At 46.3% G+C, this 19,972-nt stretch overlaps 1 protein-coding gene across 2 annotated transcripts in view; it reads right to left on the reverse strand.

The window, feature by feature from the left end:
* Positions 1 to 19,972, reverse strand: part of axl (AXL receptor tyrosine kinase) — a 219,242-nt gene that overhangs the window by 164,956 nt on the left and 34,314 nt on the right. The window contains exons 1-2 of one of the 2 annotated variants that reach the window (XM_072549155.1): positions 2,479 to 2,499; positions 1,404 to 1,599 (exon numbers count right to left, since the gene is read on the reverse strand). In XM_072549155.1, the coding sequence (XP_072405256.1) occupies positions 1,404 to 1,519 (116 nt within the window). In that variant the 5' untranslated portion in view covers positions 1,520 to 1,599; positions 2,479 to 2,499. Of the gene's footprint in view, positions 1 to 1,403; positions 1,600 to 2,478; positions 2,500 to 19,972 lie in introns of those variants that run through there. The other variant, XM_072549154.1, reaches the window with a different exon arrangement.

Consider the following 19,972-nt stretch of genomic DNA (forward strand, 5'->3'; position numbering starts at 1 on the left):
AGAGCTATTTTTCAGGCAGTCTTTACATGCTGCTAGTTTGGCAGTTCTCCTCTCAACTGTTCAACGTTCCCCAGGCTTACACTCCAAAGCATCAGATTGTGTCAGTGGCTTTAAAGATTGTCAATATACTCAATTCAAATTTGATAAGAATTTGGTATTTTGGGGCTTTAATTTAAACTGATTGGCCGAATGTGAATTTGTTTTTGTCTCATAGCAACTCAGCCAGTGCTATCTGTTCTGAACCAAATGTTATATTGTAAAGTCTCCAGCACTCAGTGTGCTTGCCAAGTCCTTCACTCTCTTAAAGGTACAGTCCACGTCTACATATTCATAACACTCTCCTGGCCATCCTTTGCATACTGACAAATTTCAGCTCCTCCAATATGTAAATCCCAGACTGATCAATGTTCCAATTATTCCTTGTACTTGTCCTTCTGGACCCATATCAGTTCCAGTCCCCACAATCTTTAAAATCAAATTTCTATATTTCAACTGCCCCATCCCTCCCTCAGTCTCAGAGACTCCAAACATTTAATTTTCCTGACACTGCCTTTTTAGCCATTCTTCACAACAACTTTACCACTGGAGGCTGTGACTTCAGCTATCTCAGCTCCTCATTTTGCACCTCACTACCCCCCTCTCACTCTTTAAGGCCCTTCTCAAAACAATTCAGTTTGTGATCATTTCCCAGTATTTAAATCTTGAGCTTGCAGTACACTGCTCTTCCAGAATACCTGGAAGCATCTCTGCATGATGAAGGTATTATATCAATGCAAGTTATTTTGTGTTGTTACTGAGTACACACATTTTAACCATTTGTGACATCTAAAATGGGATAGAGTCATAGAGTCAAGGAGATGTACAGCATGGAAACAGACCCTTCCATCCCACTCCTCCATGCTGACTAGATATCCTAAATTAATCTAGTCCCATTTGCTAGCATTTGGCCCATATCCCTGTAAACCCTTTCTATTCATGTACCCATCCAGATGCCTTTGAATTGTACCAGCCTCCATCACTTCCTCTGGCAGCTCATTCCATACACGCACCACCCGCTGCAAGAAAATGTTGCCCCTTAGGTCCCTTTTAAACCTTTCCCTTCTCACCCTAAACCTACGCCCTCGCATTCTCGATTCCCTCACTCTAGGGAAAAGATTTTGTCTATTGATCCTCCCCATGCCCCTCATGATTTTATAAATCTCTATAAGGTCACTCCGTAGCTACCGACGCTCCAGGGAAAATAGGTCCAACCTATTCAGCCTCTCCCTGTAACTCAAAACCAAGGGAAGTTGCACCAACAGTTCCAAATTGGCCTAACCATATCAGGATATGGCAAACCACCATTTAAATCAGATAATTAACATTGGGCACTGTTCTGTTTCACACTCGCGGGCTGCAATTACCTTAGTTCACTGATGGCCAGCCATTCATCATCACTCATTGGCACCAGAACTTGGTTGACATCCCCCTGGTACAGAGCCCCATCTCGTTGCCAATTTATTTCAGGAAGCTCCCCCATCACCCGAATTGAGCAGCGTAACTTTACTTCCTTTCCCTGGAAGGATATGATACTCTCAGGATCCTGCAGGAAGGGCACATCTGCATGAGAAAAATAAACAGGAGCGTTTTTGTTATTAATTCTCGAGAACTGGACATTATCGCATACTTTTCTGAGCAAAAGTTACAAATCAGACACATAAATGGTGCACAACATCATTTCAAGTTTATTTTAAGATAGGTTTGTTCATCTGTCAGATTGGTTACAAGGGTTAGGAAGTTACATTGCAACTTTATGAGACTTGGGTTTGGCCACACTGAGAGTATTTAGATTCAATTCTGGTCCTCACATTACAGGAAGGATGTGGAGGCTTTGAAGAGGGTGCAAGAAGAGGTTTACCAGGATGCTGCCTGGATTAGAGGGTATGAGCTATAAGAAGGGGCTAGAAGAACTCAGGCTGTTTTCTCTGGAGCAATAGAGGCTGAGGGGAGACAAGACCGAAATCTGTAAAATCATGAGATGCATAGATAGGGTTGATAGTCAGAATCTTTTTCCCAGAGTTGAAATGTGTAACAGTAGGGGGCACGCATTTAAGGTGAGAGGGGAAAGTTCAAAGGAGATGTGAGAGGCAGTTTTTTTTACACAGTGAGTGGTAGGAGTCTGGAACGCACTGCCAGGGGTGGTGCTGTAGGCAGATACGATAGGGGTATTTAAGGGATAAGCACATACATATGCAAGGAATGGAGGAATAGGGACCAAGGGCAGGCAGAAGGGATTAGTTTAATTTGGTGTCATGTTTGGCACAACATCTTAGGCTGACGGGCCCATTGCTGTGCTGTACAGTTCTATATTCTTACAGAAGCTCACTACTTGCAGCTATGGAGAAACACAAATTTACCTCACTCTAAACCTATCACAAGGTGTACCCTTAACTGGGTCACATTGTCCATGTCCTGATATTGGCTCATGAGCATGCCCACCTCTTAATGTGATATCCCAACAGGCATTTTAGCCATCTTCAGCTGCCCTAGAGAAGGTGCTGCTAGGACTCCATCTTGAACTAGCAGAGTCTTTAAGCTAAAGATGTTGAGGAAAGGAAGAAGTACCAAGTATGAGTTCCAAGGACAGTAAAGGAAGGCTATTTTACATCTCATTTGGGATGCCATGTGATTTTGAAGTGCTTTCTCTTAATATTTGTTTATGGGATGTGGACATCACTGGCTAGGCCCCCATTTATTGTCAGTCTCTAATTTCCCAGACAGCCATTAAAGATCAACCACATTGCTGTGCGTCTAGTGTCACATGTAGGTTAGACTAGTAAAGGCAACAGATTTCCTTCCCTGAAAGGGATAGATGAATCTTATTGGCTTTTACTGCTTTCATCACCACATGAACGGGATGGATTAGATTCTTAAGTAGACCCGGAACATTACCTAGGTCTCTAGGTTAATAGTGCAACAATGCTACCAAGAGGCCATCTCCTCCCAAAGATGGGTTTCTATTGACAATCACCAGTGTTTACACAGTCACCATCAACCGAGCTTTTAGCTTTATTCCATTTCTTTGGAATTTGGACCCATGTCATATGAACATTAATTGATTACTGATCCACTGTCATTACCACTATACCACCTTGTTCTTCTCCCATGAGCAAGTGGCGAGGATCTGCTGAGAATGTGCTGGAGGCAGATTTGTTTGTCGTTTTCACACGGGATTTGGAAAATTGTATGAAAAGAAAACAATATGGCAGGGCCATGGGGCAAAAGTGGAAAACTGGGAATGTGGAAACCATTTGCAGAGAACCAGCACTGACACAATTTGCTGAATGGCCTCCCCCTGGACAACCTGAGAGTTTCTGTGCCTCCTGTACATCATCCACTTAGTTGGAGGAGTCTGTGGGCCTGGGAAAGGGCCCAGGGAAGTTGCTGCTGTTCCACTTGTACACAGCCACTGGAAATGATAACATCATACACCATGTGGACAAATATCAGTACATCAGAATGAGAAACAGCCTGGACTTGCATGTGGGTCATATTATCAGACCAAAGCAACACATCTGGTGAGAAATATGCCATTACATCATGTACTGGAAGCATAGCAGCAGACAAATCTCCTCGGTGAAAGTTTGAAAACAACCAAACCCAAGTCACGGCAACAATAAAAGGTGCATCACTCATGAAGCATTTCACAAACTGTCTGTGATGGATTGTCCCTTAATTGACAGAGAGCAGAGCTCATCCATTCAACCCCTTCAGATTGTTCAATCATTCAGTCAGGTTATGGCTCATTTCTACACCCCTCCAGTGACCCCTGTCACTGATCCAAATCTCACACCTCAATAAACAAATCTTATCAACTTTGTAGCTCAGAAAATGTCAATTGTTCTGGCATCATCAGCCATTAGCAAAGAGAATTCCAGGTTTTTAAAATTTCTTTCTACCAGGAAAGGGTCCTCCTCACCTCACTCTGTGATGGTGTGTCTCTTATTTAATAGATTTTGCAATTTCTGTCTCAGCCTACTGTGGCACACATGGAAGTGCAATCATTTGTTTAAAAAATGGGGTTCAAATCCTGCTGCTGTAAAAAAGATTAAAGGCTGGCACTCTTGTGTGGTATGTTGTGGACTGCTGTACACTGACAGAGAGGCTATCTTTCAGATCAATATGTCACAGAACCATTACAGCACAAAAGAAGGCCAATTAAATCATCACTGTTGCACCAGCTCTAACTACCAATCTCCTGGCTCTTCCCCATATCACTGCACACCATTCCTAGTCTAAAGAATTATCCAATGCCCACTTGAATCCCTCAGCATGGAAACAGACCCTTCCATCCAGCTGATCCACATCTTTCCTATTCATGCACTTATCCAAATGTCTTTTAAATGTTCCAATTGTACCTGCAGCCACCACTTCCTAGGGAAGTTCATTCCACACATGAACCACACTCTGTGTGAAAAACCTGTCCCTTGTATCCTTTTTAAAACTTCCTCACCTTAAAAAAAATATAATCCTTGGTTTTGAACGTCCCCACCCCTAGGGAAAAGACCCTTGCTATTCACCTTATCTACGCCCCTCATGATTTTATAAATCTGCAGAAGGTCATCCCTCAACCACCTGCACTCCAGTGAATAAAGTCCCAGCTTATTCAGTCTATTTTTATAACTCAAACACTCATTCCCAACAATATCCTGATGAATCTTTTCTGAACCCTCTCCAATTTTATAACATCCTTCCTATAACCTGCCTCCACGACATTTCCACATACCAGATGGAATATTTTGAGTAAAATATTAGAGACATTGTTGGATAGAAGCAATCCCACGACATTGATAATGCTAAAACTAAACAGACTATCTGCTCACACTGTTTTTGGGTGGGAGCTTGTTTTGTGTGTCTTGCGTATTGTGTCTCCTATATTACAGCAACAATTACACATCAAAAGTATTTCATGGGTTGTAAAGCACTTTAAGAGGTCCGCTGGTCTTGAAAGGTGCTAGAGAAATGCAAGCTTTTTCTCAATCTGGAACTCAGTACCAGATGAATTAGCTTCTCCATTTCTCATCCTGTAAAATTCTTCTATAATTTTAACCAGTCAGATAGCCACTCAAATTTCAACACACCATATAAGCAATTAGCTCACCACTTAACTGTTTAAACCTCCGTAATATTCTGATAACTTTATTGTAATTTCTCCCCCCCACCACCTCATTGATGTCCTTCCTGAAATATAGTACCCAAACCAGAATAAATGACTCCTGATCTAACCCTGCTTATTAACAAATGAATTTTCACTTCCAGACTTTCTGTTGAAGCCTCCTTCAGATACAGGGTAACATTCCATTAATCGTTTTGACGACATTTTGTATCAATGCATTGTCCATTGACCTAGTCAAGCAAATAACTTCAGGCTTTGTGCTTCATGGTTTTTCAATAGAAACCTCTACTTGTCATCGAATCAGCACAGAAACAGCACTTTCAGCTCGCCATGAATGTGCCAACCAACAAACAACCCAACTCCATTAATCCCATTTACCTGCACTTGGTCCACGGACTGTGATGCCCTGGCATCAAGTGCAGTTTTCCTGATGCAGTATTCCGGCTTTTGCCTGAAACGTCGATTTTCCTGCTCCTCGGATGCTGCCTGACCTGCTGTGCTTTTCCATCACCACTCTGATCTAAACAAACATTAAATGCAGTAATGCCCTGGCATTAAGATGCTTTGTTGATGTTTGGGCGTACCTGCCTCCATCACACCTCTCAGACACCGTACTCCATATTTCTATCAGAATCTGGCTGAATTTTCTTTTCTCAGATCTTCTCAACCTTGCCTTAAAGCTATGCCTTCTGGTCTTAGAATATCTGCCATAGAAAAAGATCCTCATGATGTCCTCTGTCTATGCCTCTTATAATTTTATATACCTCAATCAGATCCACCCTCAGCCACTTCTGCTTCGAAAAAATAAATTCAATCTCTCCTCATAACTGAAATTTTCCATCCCAGGCAACATCCTGGTGAATCTCATCTGCACCCTCTCCAGCAATCACATCTTTCCGATAATGTGGCAAACAGAACTGCACACAGTATTCCATCTGTGGCTGAAGCAACACGTTTGATAAATGCCACGAAGTCGAAAGCATAATGTTCACTTTAAAATAGAAAGTATTTTCTGAATTTTGAAATAACCTTAAAATGCAGGCTCAGCTGCCCAACTGGAAAGACTGGGAGATGAGCTGTTCCAAAATAGATAGCTGTAGCAAATGTCTGTGAAATGGATACCTGAGTTTTGGCTGCTGTTTTGACAATGATTTGAATTTAACCAATTAGTTTAAATTATGCCCAAGATGAAACCCAATCAAGTTTGAGTTTATTGTTTTGACAACATCTGACCAATGAGATGGTACGATGTTGGCTGGGCATAAAAAACGAAGGCATTTTGAAAATTGGTCACAGAGCAATTGCTGTCGAGCCGGAAAACTAACTGCCCATCTAACATCCTGTTGTCAAAGAAATTAGAAAACACTCGCTGTCGAGGGTACCTTTTCATGTAAAACATACTCGCAGTAAAACAGAAAAAAGTCGACCCAGGGAGATCAGCAGCTGGAAGACTGAAGACAATGGAGAAGTCAAAGACTGTGTAGTTTTGAGATTAAGTTAATGTGATGTTTAATAATTGCGTTATTGGAACAGCATTTTTATACGTTGGGGTCAGAAAGTAAGTAGTTAAGAAAAGGGGGCTTAGGATTGTGAATAGTTTTTGTTTAGTGCTCACTATTGGAGTTAGGTAGAAACATTGTTATTTTTCTGTAAGTAGTTGAAGTGAGGAGTTCTCTGTCACTCCCACACACTTTTAACAGATTACGAGGTGAGGTGAGCTTTTCTGGGAGTTTGGTTATATTAACAGAGGGGTTCGACCTCCATGTTATAACAAAAAAACCTCATTCCTATATTCTACACCCACACTAAGGAAGACAAGCATTCCTTCTGACTTCTTCACCACCCTGTCCATGTGTGCTGATGCTTTCAAGGATCTACGCACTTGAACACCAGGGTCCGCTTTTTCCTCAATATTTCTGAAGGACCCACCATTCATTGTGTATATCCTTCTCTTATTCAACCTTCCAAATGCAGGATAAAATTCCGTCTGCCCATTGCTCTGCCCAATCTTCCGGCTGATCAATACCAGACTGTAGCCTGAGACCACTCTCCTCAGTATCAAGGTGAGAGAGAAGAAGGAAGAGGGGGTGGGGGAACAAATCAAAATGGAGTTAGAATGCGGTCCTCATATTTTACAGGGACTGCTAAATGCACATCAAGGTCCCACTGATCTTTGGCACTTCCCATCATGTATTCACTTGCCTTGTTTGTCCTGCCCAACTGCATCATATCACATTTATCTGACTGAGTTCCATTTGCCATTAATCAGCCCATCTATATTCTCCTGTAACACTATATAGCATCCATCAAGTTCTGAAGGCCCAGTGAGTGTCACAGTGCTGAAATGCACCAACAGTGCCAAAAATTACTTTTTATTTCATTTTGACGAGCTGCCATTGGATGTTTTAGACAGTGTTCCTTTAAAGGTTGTTTGTCAGTGACACAGTAAGATCACCATAGTCCCAGAGCACTGCTTTCTCAATAAAGGGCGATGGCTGATGGTTGTTTAACCTGAGGGTCACTATGCCTCAGGTGAGGAGTGGGTTTCAGGAGGCGGGATGGTCATGATGACTTCAGCTGGTGTGGGAACTGAGCCAGTGCTGTTTTGTGTTACGTTGCTTTGGAAATCAGCCATCCAGCCAAATGAGCCAACCAATCGCCTACAGTTAAATATTTATTTAGCTTTTGGTTTATTCAAAGGAGAAGGAAGTACACTGGATACGAGATAGGTATTGAGGTATCACTCTGCGAATAATTTCACTCCAAGTAAAGACTGGCCATGTTTCTTCCTTCAAGTCAGATGTAAAACAATAAATACAGGAAAATCAGGAGATGAGAATTGCATTCAAATGGAACTGATGACTCTGAGTAATTGAGAAGCAGATGAGGGGGAAGCAGTGGTTCAGAGAGGAACTTGCAGGTGGCAGTGTTTCCCCTGTCCTTTTCGAGGGCAGAGGTTGCAACTTTCAAAGGAGCTGTTAACGGAGCTTTTGGTGAGTTCTTACAGCACATCATATAGATTGCACACTCAGCTGTCACAGGTTTGGCAGAGAAGAGGGAGTAAATATTTAAGTTGGCAGCAATCAAGCAGGCTTTATCTTGTATCAAGCTTCTTGAGTATTGTTGGAGCTGCAGTCATCCAGGCAAGTAATGAGCATTCCATCACATTTCTGACTTCAGACTTTGGGATTCAGACCTGACTATGTTGAGGGCTTTTAATGGCAGTTCAGTCAGGAAGCTTGAAGCATGTGTATTGGGGGTTGGAATGTAGGGGTTGGGTTGAGGTTCTTTGGTCAAAAACTTTAATGTATCATGGAGGGATCCATCATCAGAAACAGCAGCTTCAACTCAGAGCCACGATCCTGTCCCCGCTCCTAATGCCTCCATTCTCCTCACCACCCTGTCCCCACTCATAATGCCCCCATTCTCTCCACCACCCTGTCCCCGCTCCTAATGCCCCATTCATCCCTCCATCCTGTCCCCGCTCCTAATGCCCCCATTCTCCTCACCACCCTGTCCCCGCACCTAATGCCCCCATTCACTCCTCCACACTGTCCCCGCTCCTAGAGCCCCTATTCTCCCCACCACCCTGGCCCTGCTCCTAATACCCCCATTCTCCTCACCACCCTCCGTCATCCACCCTCCTTCAATGTCAGGCTTGGGCAAAATGCTGAAACTCCCTCCCTAACAGAAAGGTGAATGGGCAATTCGAACAGACAATAAATGTAGGCCTGTCAGGGGGTTGTGGATACTGAGGAAATAGTTAAACAACACGATAGGTGGAAGGTTGGGAGGATAGAAAAGGCAGATGGAGTTTAATCCAGACAATTGTGAGGTGATGCATCTTGCAAGATCAAATGCAAGAGGAAAGTCTCTTGGCTAGACCCTTAGGAAAATTAATATATCTGGAGAGACTTTGGAGTGCAAGTCCATAGTTCTCGAAAAGTAGCAACACATGTCGATGAAGTGATAAAGAACAGCATGCTTGCCTTCATTGGTTGGGGATTGAGCATAAAGATTGGCAAGGCATATTGCAGCTGTATGAGACTTTAGTGAGGCCACATTTCGAGTACTGTGTGCAGTTCTGGTCACCACATTATAGGAAAGATGTGGAGGCTTTGGAGACGGTGCAGAAGAGGTTTACAAGCATGTTGCCTGGATCGGATTAGCTATAAGGAGAGTTTGAACAAAACTTGGACTGTTTTCGCTAGAGTGTCGGAGGCTGAGGGGGGGACCTGATAGAATTACAGAAAATCATGAAAGGCATAGATTGGGTGGATAATTAGAGTACTTTTCCCACGGTGGAAATTTCAAATACTGGGGGGCATAAGTTTAAGGTGAGGGGAGAAAAGTTTAAAGGAGATGTGTGAGCCAAGTTTTTTTTTAAGACAGAGGATATTAGGTGTCTGGAACACACTGACAACTGGTAGAGGCATATACAATTGCAAAATGTAAGAGGAATTTGGAAAAACACATGAACAGGCAGTTAATAGAGGGATATGGACCAGGTAAATGGGATTAATTTAGAATGGCATTATGGTTGGCATAGACATGGTGGGCCAAAGCCCTAATCCGGTGCGATGCTGTTCCATGCGTTATCCTAGAAACCTTACAGAAAAAGGCCATTTGGCCCATTAAGTCTGCACCAATCCTCCAAGGAGTATACCACCCAGACTCACCTTCCTATCCTAAGCCTGCATTTCCCATGGCCAATCCACCTAACCTGCACATCTTTGGACAGTGGGAAGAGACTGGAGCACCCTGGGGAAATCCACGCAGACACGGAGAGAATGTGCAAACTCCACACAGCCAGTCACCCAACGCTGGAATAGAACCCGGGTCTCTAGTGCTGTGCTAACTACTGAGCCACCATGCCACCTACTCAGTCATTTCACAAAGGATGAAAAATACAAATTGCGGAATTCTACTTCCATGTCAGAAATGTGGAGATTAAGACTGTATAGGTGAATGTTAGACATTTTTAGGTAGTTCCAGGACTTTCCTGATAACCAATTCAGTTATTACAGAACTGAGACAGGCACATTTTTATTGAGCCCCTCCCTTTTAATGTCCAAAGACTTATTTTTCGCGTGGGGGATGGCAAGGAGTCCTGCAACAGACAGCGATATTAAATGACAATGTAACTTGATCCAGCTTGCTGTAGGATAAATATCAGCCAGGGCACTACCCCTTCCAGAATAGCATGGCGTCTGGGGATCTATTATGGTATTCTCAAAGGGCAGACAGCGCTTTGTTGAAATACCTTGACTCTAACAATGCAGAACCCCGGGCCATTGTCATGTGTTGATTAGACATTCAAGTGTCTTTGGCAGAGACTGGTTTCACCCACCTCCAACTCCAAACTCCACCAGAGGTGACGCTGTACTCATAAGCCTTCATCATAAATGTTCCTGAAGATCATTCACCCGCAGGAGAAATCATGTCAAACTCAAATTTATTGTTATGCATGCCCAATATTTCTGTTGGGTGGGGAAGGCATCTGTGGATAACGATCGCAGAATTGCAGAGAGTTCATTTTAGCCATTCTGTTTGCATTCACTCTCAGAATGAACATTTCACTTCGTCCCTGTGTCCTGCCTCCTACCTGGTGTCAGTATTCCTTTATTAAATCAAGACATCGTAGAATCACACAACACAGAAGAGGCCTTTTAAGCCCATTAAGTTTGTACTGCCAAACATCATTCCCCTTATGCTGTCATTAGGTGCTGGTCAGCATTAATTAAAATGCATTGACCCATCAGCGTTTGTGACAACCCACAGTTCCACCAGTTCTGACCCTGGCTCCGACAGGTCTATTTCAATATTCCCGACCACAGCGATCTTTAACATAATGCAGCCACAGCTTGTAACTTTCTTACAACATTTTCGCAAAAGATTCCATCTGCATTGACTTTATGAAGGGTTTCAAGCAAGGTTTCTTTTATTATTAATTGCATGTTGGCTGAGTCAAATGCTGCTCATGCTGGGATTTTAAAGCTAGTGAGGATGCTTGTGTGAGGTGCACACATATGTCGCGACATCTAACAGACCCAGCCCACATTGGTACAGCAGAGCTACAGAGAGTGGAGGCCACAGCATAGCAAGAAAACAAAACACAGCTCACATAGCGAGAAATGCAACAATCGAGATGTGAAGAGAAGGGACGCTGGCAGGGATTCACAGCACTGATACATCCCACGCTGGACAAACTGTCACCGACAGATGAGGGGAGACGGAGCTGAGCATCAAGATATAAATTTCCACCACAGTCTAGAGAAACCCCTCAACAGCCTGCTCCTATTACATTGAAGTGATGTGGTTTTATCTGAGAAATCTGAGTCTCCTTGCAAATTGCAGCTGACTGTCGACGCTTGTGGTCGTCAATTTAAAGTTTTGTTTTGTCATTTTCGGGGGAAACTGTGATTTTCCTCGGGAGGGTTAATTTCTTTGATTGTATGCTTCCCCCAAAGAAGCAGCCATTTAATATCTTGAGGACATTTGTCCGCATCCATTGCCACATCTCCAAAATTGACCCAGGACATAAGGCGTTCTTCGTCCAGGCGTTGGGTAGTGAGGGAGTGGCAATGGAGGAGGCCCAGACAGCTTTAGGGGACATCTCCAGGACACCCGCCCCAATCGACCCTACTACCCCGTGGCCAAACATTTCAACTCCCCCTCCCACTCTGCCAAGGACATGCAGGTCCTGGGCCCCCTCCATCGCCACTCCCTCACCACCTGGAGGAAGAATGCCTCATCTTCCGCCTTGGAACAGTTCAACCCCAGGGCATCAATGTGGACCTCACCAGTTTCCTCATTTCCCCTCTCCCCACCTTACCCCAGTTCCAACCTTCCAGCTCAGTACCGCCCTCATGATCTGTCCCATCTGTCACTCTTCCTTCCCACCTGTCCGCTACACCCTCCTCTCCTGACCTATCACCTTTACCCCCACCTCCATCCACCTACTGCACTCTTAGCTACCTTCTCCCCAGCCCCAACCCCCTCCCATTTATCTCTCCACCCTGGAGGCTCCCAGCCTCATTCCTGATGAAAGGCTCCTGACTGAAACGTCGATTTTCCTGCTCCTTAGATGCTGCCTGACCTGCTGTGCTTTTCAAGCACGACTCTAATCTTGACTCTGATCTGCAACATCTGCAGTCCTCGCTTTCAACCAGGAAGGGCGCCTGATCAGGCAGCTTGACAGTGGGAATATAACCATCTCCTTTTTTCCAGCTTGGAAAGGATGTTCTGGGTGGGAAGGCCCATGAATGACCAGCTGGCCTGGCTTTGAAATCCTGGAGCAATCTTACAATGCTGCTTCTTGTCTGGCACAAGGAGCTCAGCGTGGGGTTTTCTTAAAAGTTTATTCTCGGGATCAGAGCGTCGCTGTCCAGGCAGCAGTCATTACCCATCCCTAATTACCCAGAGGGCAGTTAACAGTCGACCACATTGCTGTGGGTCTGGAGTCACATGTAGGCCAGACCAGGTAAGGATGGCAGTTTCCTTCCCTAAAGGACATTAGTAAACCAGATGGGCTTTTCTGACAATTGACAATAGTTTCATGGTCACCATCAGACTCGTAATTCAAGACTTTTTTTAACTGAATTCAAATTCCATTATCTGCCTTGGCGGGAATCGAACCCAGGTCCCAGAACTACAACTAGGCCACCACCTCCCCTAATGTTAGTTAAGACAGAAAGTGGATATATCAAGAAGGCCTAATTCATTCAAGAGAATGGGTCAGCATTTGTTGTCCATTGCTACAGCTGCAGTCCATGTCCTGTGGATAGACCCACAATACCATGAGTGAGGGAGTTCCAGGACTTTAACCCCAGGACATTAAAGGATGGCGATATATTTTCAAGTTAGGTGAGTGACCTGACTGGGAAGTTGCAAATGGTGGTGTTCCCATGTGTTTGCTCCCCTTGTCCTTCTAGATTGTAGTGGTCATGGGATTAGAAGGAGCTGACTAAGAAGCCTGGATGAGTTGTGGTAACGCTTCTTCTAGATCGAAGTGGTCATGGGATTGGAAGGAGCTGAGTAAGGAGCCTGAGTGAGTTGTGGTAGTAATGCACGTTCCAGATAGTACACACTGCTACTGCAGTGGAGGGTGTGGATGTGGTGCCAATAAGTGTTGTTTTTGACTCCTGGATGGTGTAAAGCTTCTGATGAAGAGTCACGGACTTGAAATGTTCACGCTGCTTTCTTTCCACCAGCAATTTCTGTTTTTGTTCTAGATCTCAACACGACAGAGAGTGAGCATGAGTATCCATGACAGAGAGTGAGTGTGTGTATCCATGTCAGAGAGTGAGTGTTTGTATCCATGACAGAGAGTGAGTGTGTGTATCCGTGACAGAGAGTGAGTGTGTGTATCCGTGACAGAGAATGTGAGCGTGAGTATTCACGACAGAGTGAGCATGAGTATCCACGACAGAGAGTGAGCGTGAGTATCCACGACAGAGAGTGAGCGTGAGTATTCACGACAGAGAGTGAGCGTGAGTATCCACGACAGAGAGTGAGCGTGAGTATTCACGACAGAGTGAGCGTGAGTATCCACGACAGAGTGAGCGTGAGTATTCACGACAGAGAGTGAGCGTGAGTATCCGCGACAGAGTGAGCGTGAGTATCCACGACAGAGTGAGTGTGAGTATCCGCGACAGAGAGTGAGTGTGAGTATCCGTGACAGAGAGTGAGCGTGAGTATTCACGACAGAGAGTGAGCGTGAGTATCCGCAACAGAGAGTGAGCGTGACTATCCACGACAGAGAGTGAGCGTGAGTATTCACGACAGAGAGTGAGCGTGAGTATCCGCGACAGAGAGTGAGCGTGAGTATTCACGACAGAGTGAGCATGAGTATCCACGACAGAGAGTGAGCGTGAGTATCCACGACAGAGAGTGAGCGTGAGTATCCGCGACAGAGAGTGAGCGTGAGTATCCACGACAGAGAGTGAGCGTGAGTATCCGCAACAGAGAGTGAGCGTGACTATCCACGACAGAGAGTGAGCATGAGTATCCACGACAGAGAGTGACCGTGAGTATACGCGACAGAGAGTGAGCGTGAGTATCCACGACAGAGAGTGAGCGTGAGTATCCGCGAGAGTGAGCGTGAGTATACGCGACAGAGATTGAGCGTGAGTATCCGCGACAGAGTGAGCGCGAGTATTCACGACAGAGAGTGAGCATGAGTATCCACGACAGAGAGTGAGCGTGAGTATCCGCGACAGAGAGTGAGCGTGAGTATACGCGACAGAGAGTGAGCGTGAGTATCCGTGACAGAGTGAGCGTGAGTATCCACGACAGAGAGTGAGTGTGTGTATCCACGACAGAGTGAGCGTGAGTATTCACGACAGAGTGAGCGTGACTATCCACGACAGAGAGTGAGCATGAGTATCCGCGACAGAGAGTGAGCGTGAGTATCCGCGACAGAGAGTGAGTGTGAGTATCCGCGACAGAGAGTGAGCGTGAGTATCAGTGACAGAGAGTGAGCGTTAGTATCCGCGACAGAGAGTGAGCGTGAGTATCCGCGACAGAGAGTGAGCGTGAGTATCCGCGACAGAGAGTGAGTGTGAGTATCCGCGACAGAGAGTGAGCGTGAGTATCAGTGACAGAGAGTGAGCGTGAGTATCCGCGACAGAGAGTGAGCGTTAGTATCCGCGACAGAGAGTGAGCGTGAGTATTTGCGACAGGGAGAGAGCTTGAATATCCACAACAGAGAGTGAGTGTGAGTATCCACGACAGAGTGAGCATGAGTATCCACGACAGAGAGTGAGCATGAGTATCCACGACAGAGTGAGCGCGAGTATCCACGACAGAGAGTGAGCGCGAGTATCCACGACAGAGAGTGAGCGCGAGTATCCACAACAGAGTGAGTGTGAGTATCCACGACAGAGAGTGAGCGCGAGTATCCATGACAGAGTGAGTATGAGTATCCACGACAGAGTGAGCGCGAGTATCCACGACAGAGTGAGCGCGAGTATCCACGACAGAGAGTGAGCGCGAGTATCCACGACAGAGAGTGAGCGCGAGTATCCATGACAGAGTGAGTATGAGTATCCACGACAGAGTGAGCGCGAGTATCCATGACAGAGAGTGAGCGCGAGTATCCACGACAGAGTGAGTGTGAGTATCCACGACAGAGTGAGCGTGAGTATCCACGACAGAGAGTGAGCGTGAGTATCCACGACAGAGAGTGAGCGTGAGTATACGCGACAGAGAGTGAGCGTGAGTATCCGCAACAGAGAGTGAGCGTGAGTATCCACGACAGAGAGTGAGCATGAGTATCCACGACAGAGAGTGAGCGCGAGTATCCACGACAGAGTGAGCGCGAGTATCCACGACAGAGAGTGAGCGCGAGTATCCACGACAGAGTGAGCGTGAGTATCCACGACAGAGAGTGAGCATGAGTATCCACGACAGAGAGTGAGCGTGAGTATCCGCGACAGAGAATGAGCGTGAGTATCCACGACAGAGAGTGAGCGTGAGTATTCACGACAGAGAGTGAGCGTGAGTATCCACGACAGAGTGAGTGTGAGTATCCGTGACAGAGTGAGCATGAGTATCCACGACAGAGAGTGAGCGTGAGTATCCACGACAGAGAGTGAACATGAGTATCCACGACAGAGTGAGCGCGAGTATCCACGACAGAGAGTGAGCGTGAGTATCCACGACAGAGAGTGAGCGCGAGTATCCACGACAAAGTGAGCGTGAGTATCCACGACAGAGTGAGCGTGAGTATCCACGACAGAGAGTGAGTGTGAGTATCCACGACAGAGTGAGCGTGAGTATCCACGACAGAGAGTGAGCGTGAGTATCCACGACAGAGAGTGAGCGTGAGTATCCACGACAGAGAGTGAGCGTGAGTATACGCGACAGAGAGTGAGTGTGAGTATCCACGACAGAGAGTGAGCGTGAGTATACGCGACAGAGAGTGAGCGTGAGTATCAGCAACAGAGAGTGAGCGTGAGTATCCACGACAGAGAGTGAGCATGAGTATCCACGACAGATAGTGAGCGTGAGTATCCACGACAGAGAGTGAGCGTGAGTATCCACAACAGAGAGTGAGCGTGTGTATCCACGACAGAGAGTGAGCGTGAGTATCCACGACAGAGAGTGAGCGTGAGTATCCACGACAGAGAGTGAGCGTGAGTATACGCGACAGAGAGTGAGCGTGAGTATCAGCAACAGAGAGTGAGCGTGAGTATCCACGACAGAGAGTGAGCGCGAGTATCCACGACAGAGTGAGCGCGAGTATCCACGACAGAGAGTGAGCGCGAGTATCCACGACAGAGTGAGCGTGAGTATCCACGACAGAGAGGTGAGCATGAGTATCCACGACAGAGAGTGAGCGTGAGTATCCGCGACAGAGAATGAGCGTGAGTATCCACGACAGAGAGTGAGCGTGAGTATTCACGACAGAGAGTGAGCGTGAGTATCCACGACAGAGTGACTGTGAGTATCCGTGACAGAGTGAGCGTGACTATCCACGACAGAGAGTGAGCGTGAGTATCCACGACAGAGTGAGCGCGAGTATCCATGACAGAGAGTGAGTGTGAGTATCCGTGACAGAGTGAGCGCGAGTATCCGCGACAGAGAGTGAGCGTGAGTATCCACGACAGAGAGTGAGCGTGAGTATCCGCGACAGAGAATGAGCGTGAGTATCCACGACAGAGAGTGAGCGTGAGTATTCACGACAGAGAGTGAGCGTGAGTATCCACGACAGAGTGACTGTGAGTATCCGTGACAGAGTGAGCGTGACTATCCACGACAGAGAGTGAGCGTGAGTATCCACGACAGAGTGAGCGTGAGTATCCATGACAGAGAGTGAGTGTGAGTATCCGTGACAGAGTGAGCGCGAGTATCCGCGACAGAGAGTGAGCGTGAGTATCCACGACAGAGATTGAGCGTGAGTATCTGTGACAGAGAGTGAGCGTGAGTATCCACGACAGAGATTGAGCGTGAGTATCTGTGACAGAGAGTTAGCGTGAGTATCCACGACAGAGAGTGAGTGTGAGTATCCGCGACAGAGATTGAGCGTGAGTATCCACGACAGAGAGTGAGCGTGAGTATCCACGACAGAGAGTGAGCGTGAGTATCCACGACAGGGAGTGAGCGTGAGTATCCGCAACAGAGAGTGAGCGCGAGTATCCACGACAGGGAGTGAGCGTGAGTATCCGCAACAGAGAGTGAGCGTGAGTATCCACGACAGGGAGTGAGCGTGAGTATTCACGACAGAGAGTGAGCGTGAGTATCCACGACAGAGAGTGAGCGTGAGTATCCACGACAGAGAGTGAGCGTGAGTATCCACGACAGGGAGTGAGCGTGAGTATCCGCAACAGAGAGTGAGCGTGAGTATCCACGACAGGGAGTGAGCGTGAGTATCCACGACAGAGAGTGAGCGCGAGTATCCACGACAGAGAGTGAGCGTGAGTATCCACGACAGAGAGTGAGCGTGAGTATCCACGACAGAGAGTGAGCGTGAGTATCCACGACAGGGAGTGAGCGTGAGTATCCGCAACAGAGAGTGAGCGTGAGTATCCGCGACAGGGAGTGAGCGTGAGTATCCGCGACAGAATGAGTGTGAATATCTGTGACAGAGAGTGCATGAGTATATCTGTGACAGATTCAAACATATCCTCAGACCATCAATTGGGACACTAGATTCTACTCCTGTGTCACTGCTACTCCTGTGTCACTGCTACTCACTGTGCTAAAAGACATGGCAACTACTTTATGCAGAGTGAAATCACAAACAGCAATGAGATAGCAATCTGTTTTGTGCTATTAATTAAGGGATGACTATTGACCTAGATGCTGAGGAAAACTAACGTCGGCACTGCTTTTCAGATTAATGCCACAGCATCTTTTTGTCCACCCTAGGCATGGTTCGGTTTCACTCCCTGATTCCCGAGATGGCAGCGCCAGAAGCGGCAATTTTCTCCACAAAACTACAGCTCACTCTATATCAAATAAAACTGCATTAAGGTACAGAAACAGTAATTCACAGCCAATGAAGAGTTTCCTTGATGAGACAGTCCGAAGTTTAATTTGACTGGGTTTAAAAATACTGTGGCTAATTAAAGAGATGCTGGCTGGCTGCAGATAGATACACAGGTTTGGGATTTGTAATTTAGTACAAGTAACGACAATTTGAAGTGGCTGACGAATATTCCGGAAGAGCTGTGCTCCTGCCCTTGCTTAAATGATGTTTTTTTTACTGCAAAAATACACATTACCCATAAAAAAAAACTCTATGGGCATTCATAGGTAGTAGAGCTGTTCTGTACTCCATCTTGCAGTGTCAAGATAAACAAACATTGGACTTCGACATTCCCTGCAGTTGCAAAAACCAAAGGCATTTCTTACTCATGCAGGACTCTATTTACATATATTGAGGAACAGACCCTTATTATACTTTGGCAGGAAGACCCTAGACAGTGGTCTTTCTCCACTGAATTTTGGCAGCAGCTGGCCCAAACTTTAGTGCATTCCTCAGCACGCAGTCCTGGACCTTGGAATATGCTTGTCTGCAACACTTAGTCGTAGCGGAGGTGGGTACCACAGACGCTGGAGATTAGAATCAAGATTAGAGTGGTGCTAGAAAAGCACAGCAGGTCAGGCAGCATCTGACGAGCAGGGAAAAAAGAAAAATCGACGTTTCAGGCAAAACCCAAAATGTCAATTTTTCTGCTCCTCGGATGCTGCTCTGCTTTTCCAGCACCACTCTAATCTCAGCACTCAGTTAAGTTCAACTCTTTACACTGAAAGACCAACATGTTTCGGACAAACCAAACAACATCTTTCATCAAGTTGATGGTCCTCCAGGTACAGTTGATTTTTGTCTCGGTGTGTGTCCTGGGGAACAGATCAGACAGCACAGAGTCCTGCATCACTCAGCTATTAGGAATGAACCTTAATAAAAAAAACCACTGTATCTCCCGCCAAGCCTTCTCTGCAAAGGCACATCCCGGAAAGAGACATGTGACAGTGTCTTCACCAGCACAGCTGCTTCAAGGGCAGTGCGTGGTGGCACACAGAACCTGTGTGGCAGTGCCCTTCTCACCACCAGCCAAGCTAAGTCGTGGTTTTTGTTGGAAAATTCTGTCAGAGACATTCTCGCAAATGACTTGGACAGTCTGCTCGGGGAACAGGATCCACCCTCTCCTTTACCCTCAGGGTCTCGAAGACGCCATGTGTTGACCACCACCCGGTGGACTTACGCTCAAAAAGATGTTTCTCTTTGCAAGTCGATCCCTGAAAGACAGGTGAAATGGAATGGTCCAACTATACTTGGAGGCACCATGGTCAAGGAGAAAGTGAGGACTGCAGATGCTGGAGATCAGAGCTGAAAGTGTGTTGCTGGAAAAGCACAGCAGGTCAGGCAGCATCCAAGGAACAGGAAAATCGACGTTTCGGGCACGAGCCCTTCTTCAGGAATGAGGAAAGTGTGTCCAGCAGGCTAAGATAAAAGGTAGGGAGGAGGGACTTGGGGGAGGGCATTGGAAATGTGATAGGTGGAAGGAGGTCAAGGTGAAGGTGATAGGCCTGAGTGGGGGTGGGGCGGAGAGGTCAAGAAGAAGATTGCAGGTTAGGAAGGCGGTGCTGAGTTCGAGGGATTTGACTGAGACAAGGTGGGGGGAGGGGAAATGAGGAAACTGGAGAAATCTGAGTTCATCCCTTGTGGTTGGAAGGTTCCTAGGCGGAAGATGAGGCGCTCTTCCTCCAACCGTCGTGTTGCTATGGTCTGGCGATGGAGGAGTCCAAGGACCTGCATGTCCTTGGTGGAGTGGGAGGGGGAGTTGAAGTGTTGAGCCACAGGGTGGT

This window comes from Chiloscyllium punctatum, chromosome 29 (assembly GCF_047496795.1).
Source record: "Chiloscyllium punctatum isolate Juve2018m chromosome 29, sChiPun1.3, whole genome shotgun sequence".
Taxonomy (NCBI): Eukaryota; Metazoa; Chordata; class Chondrichthyes; order Orectolobiformes; family Hemiscylliidae; genus Chiloscyllium; species Chiloscyllium punctatum.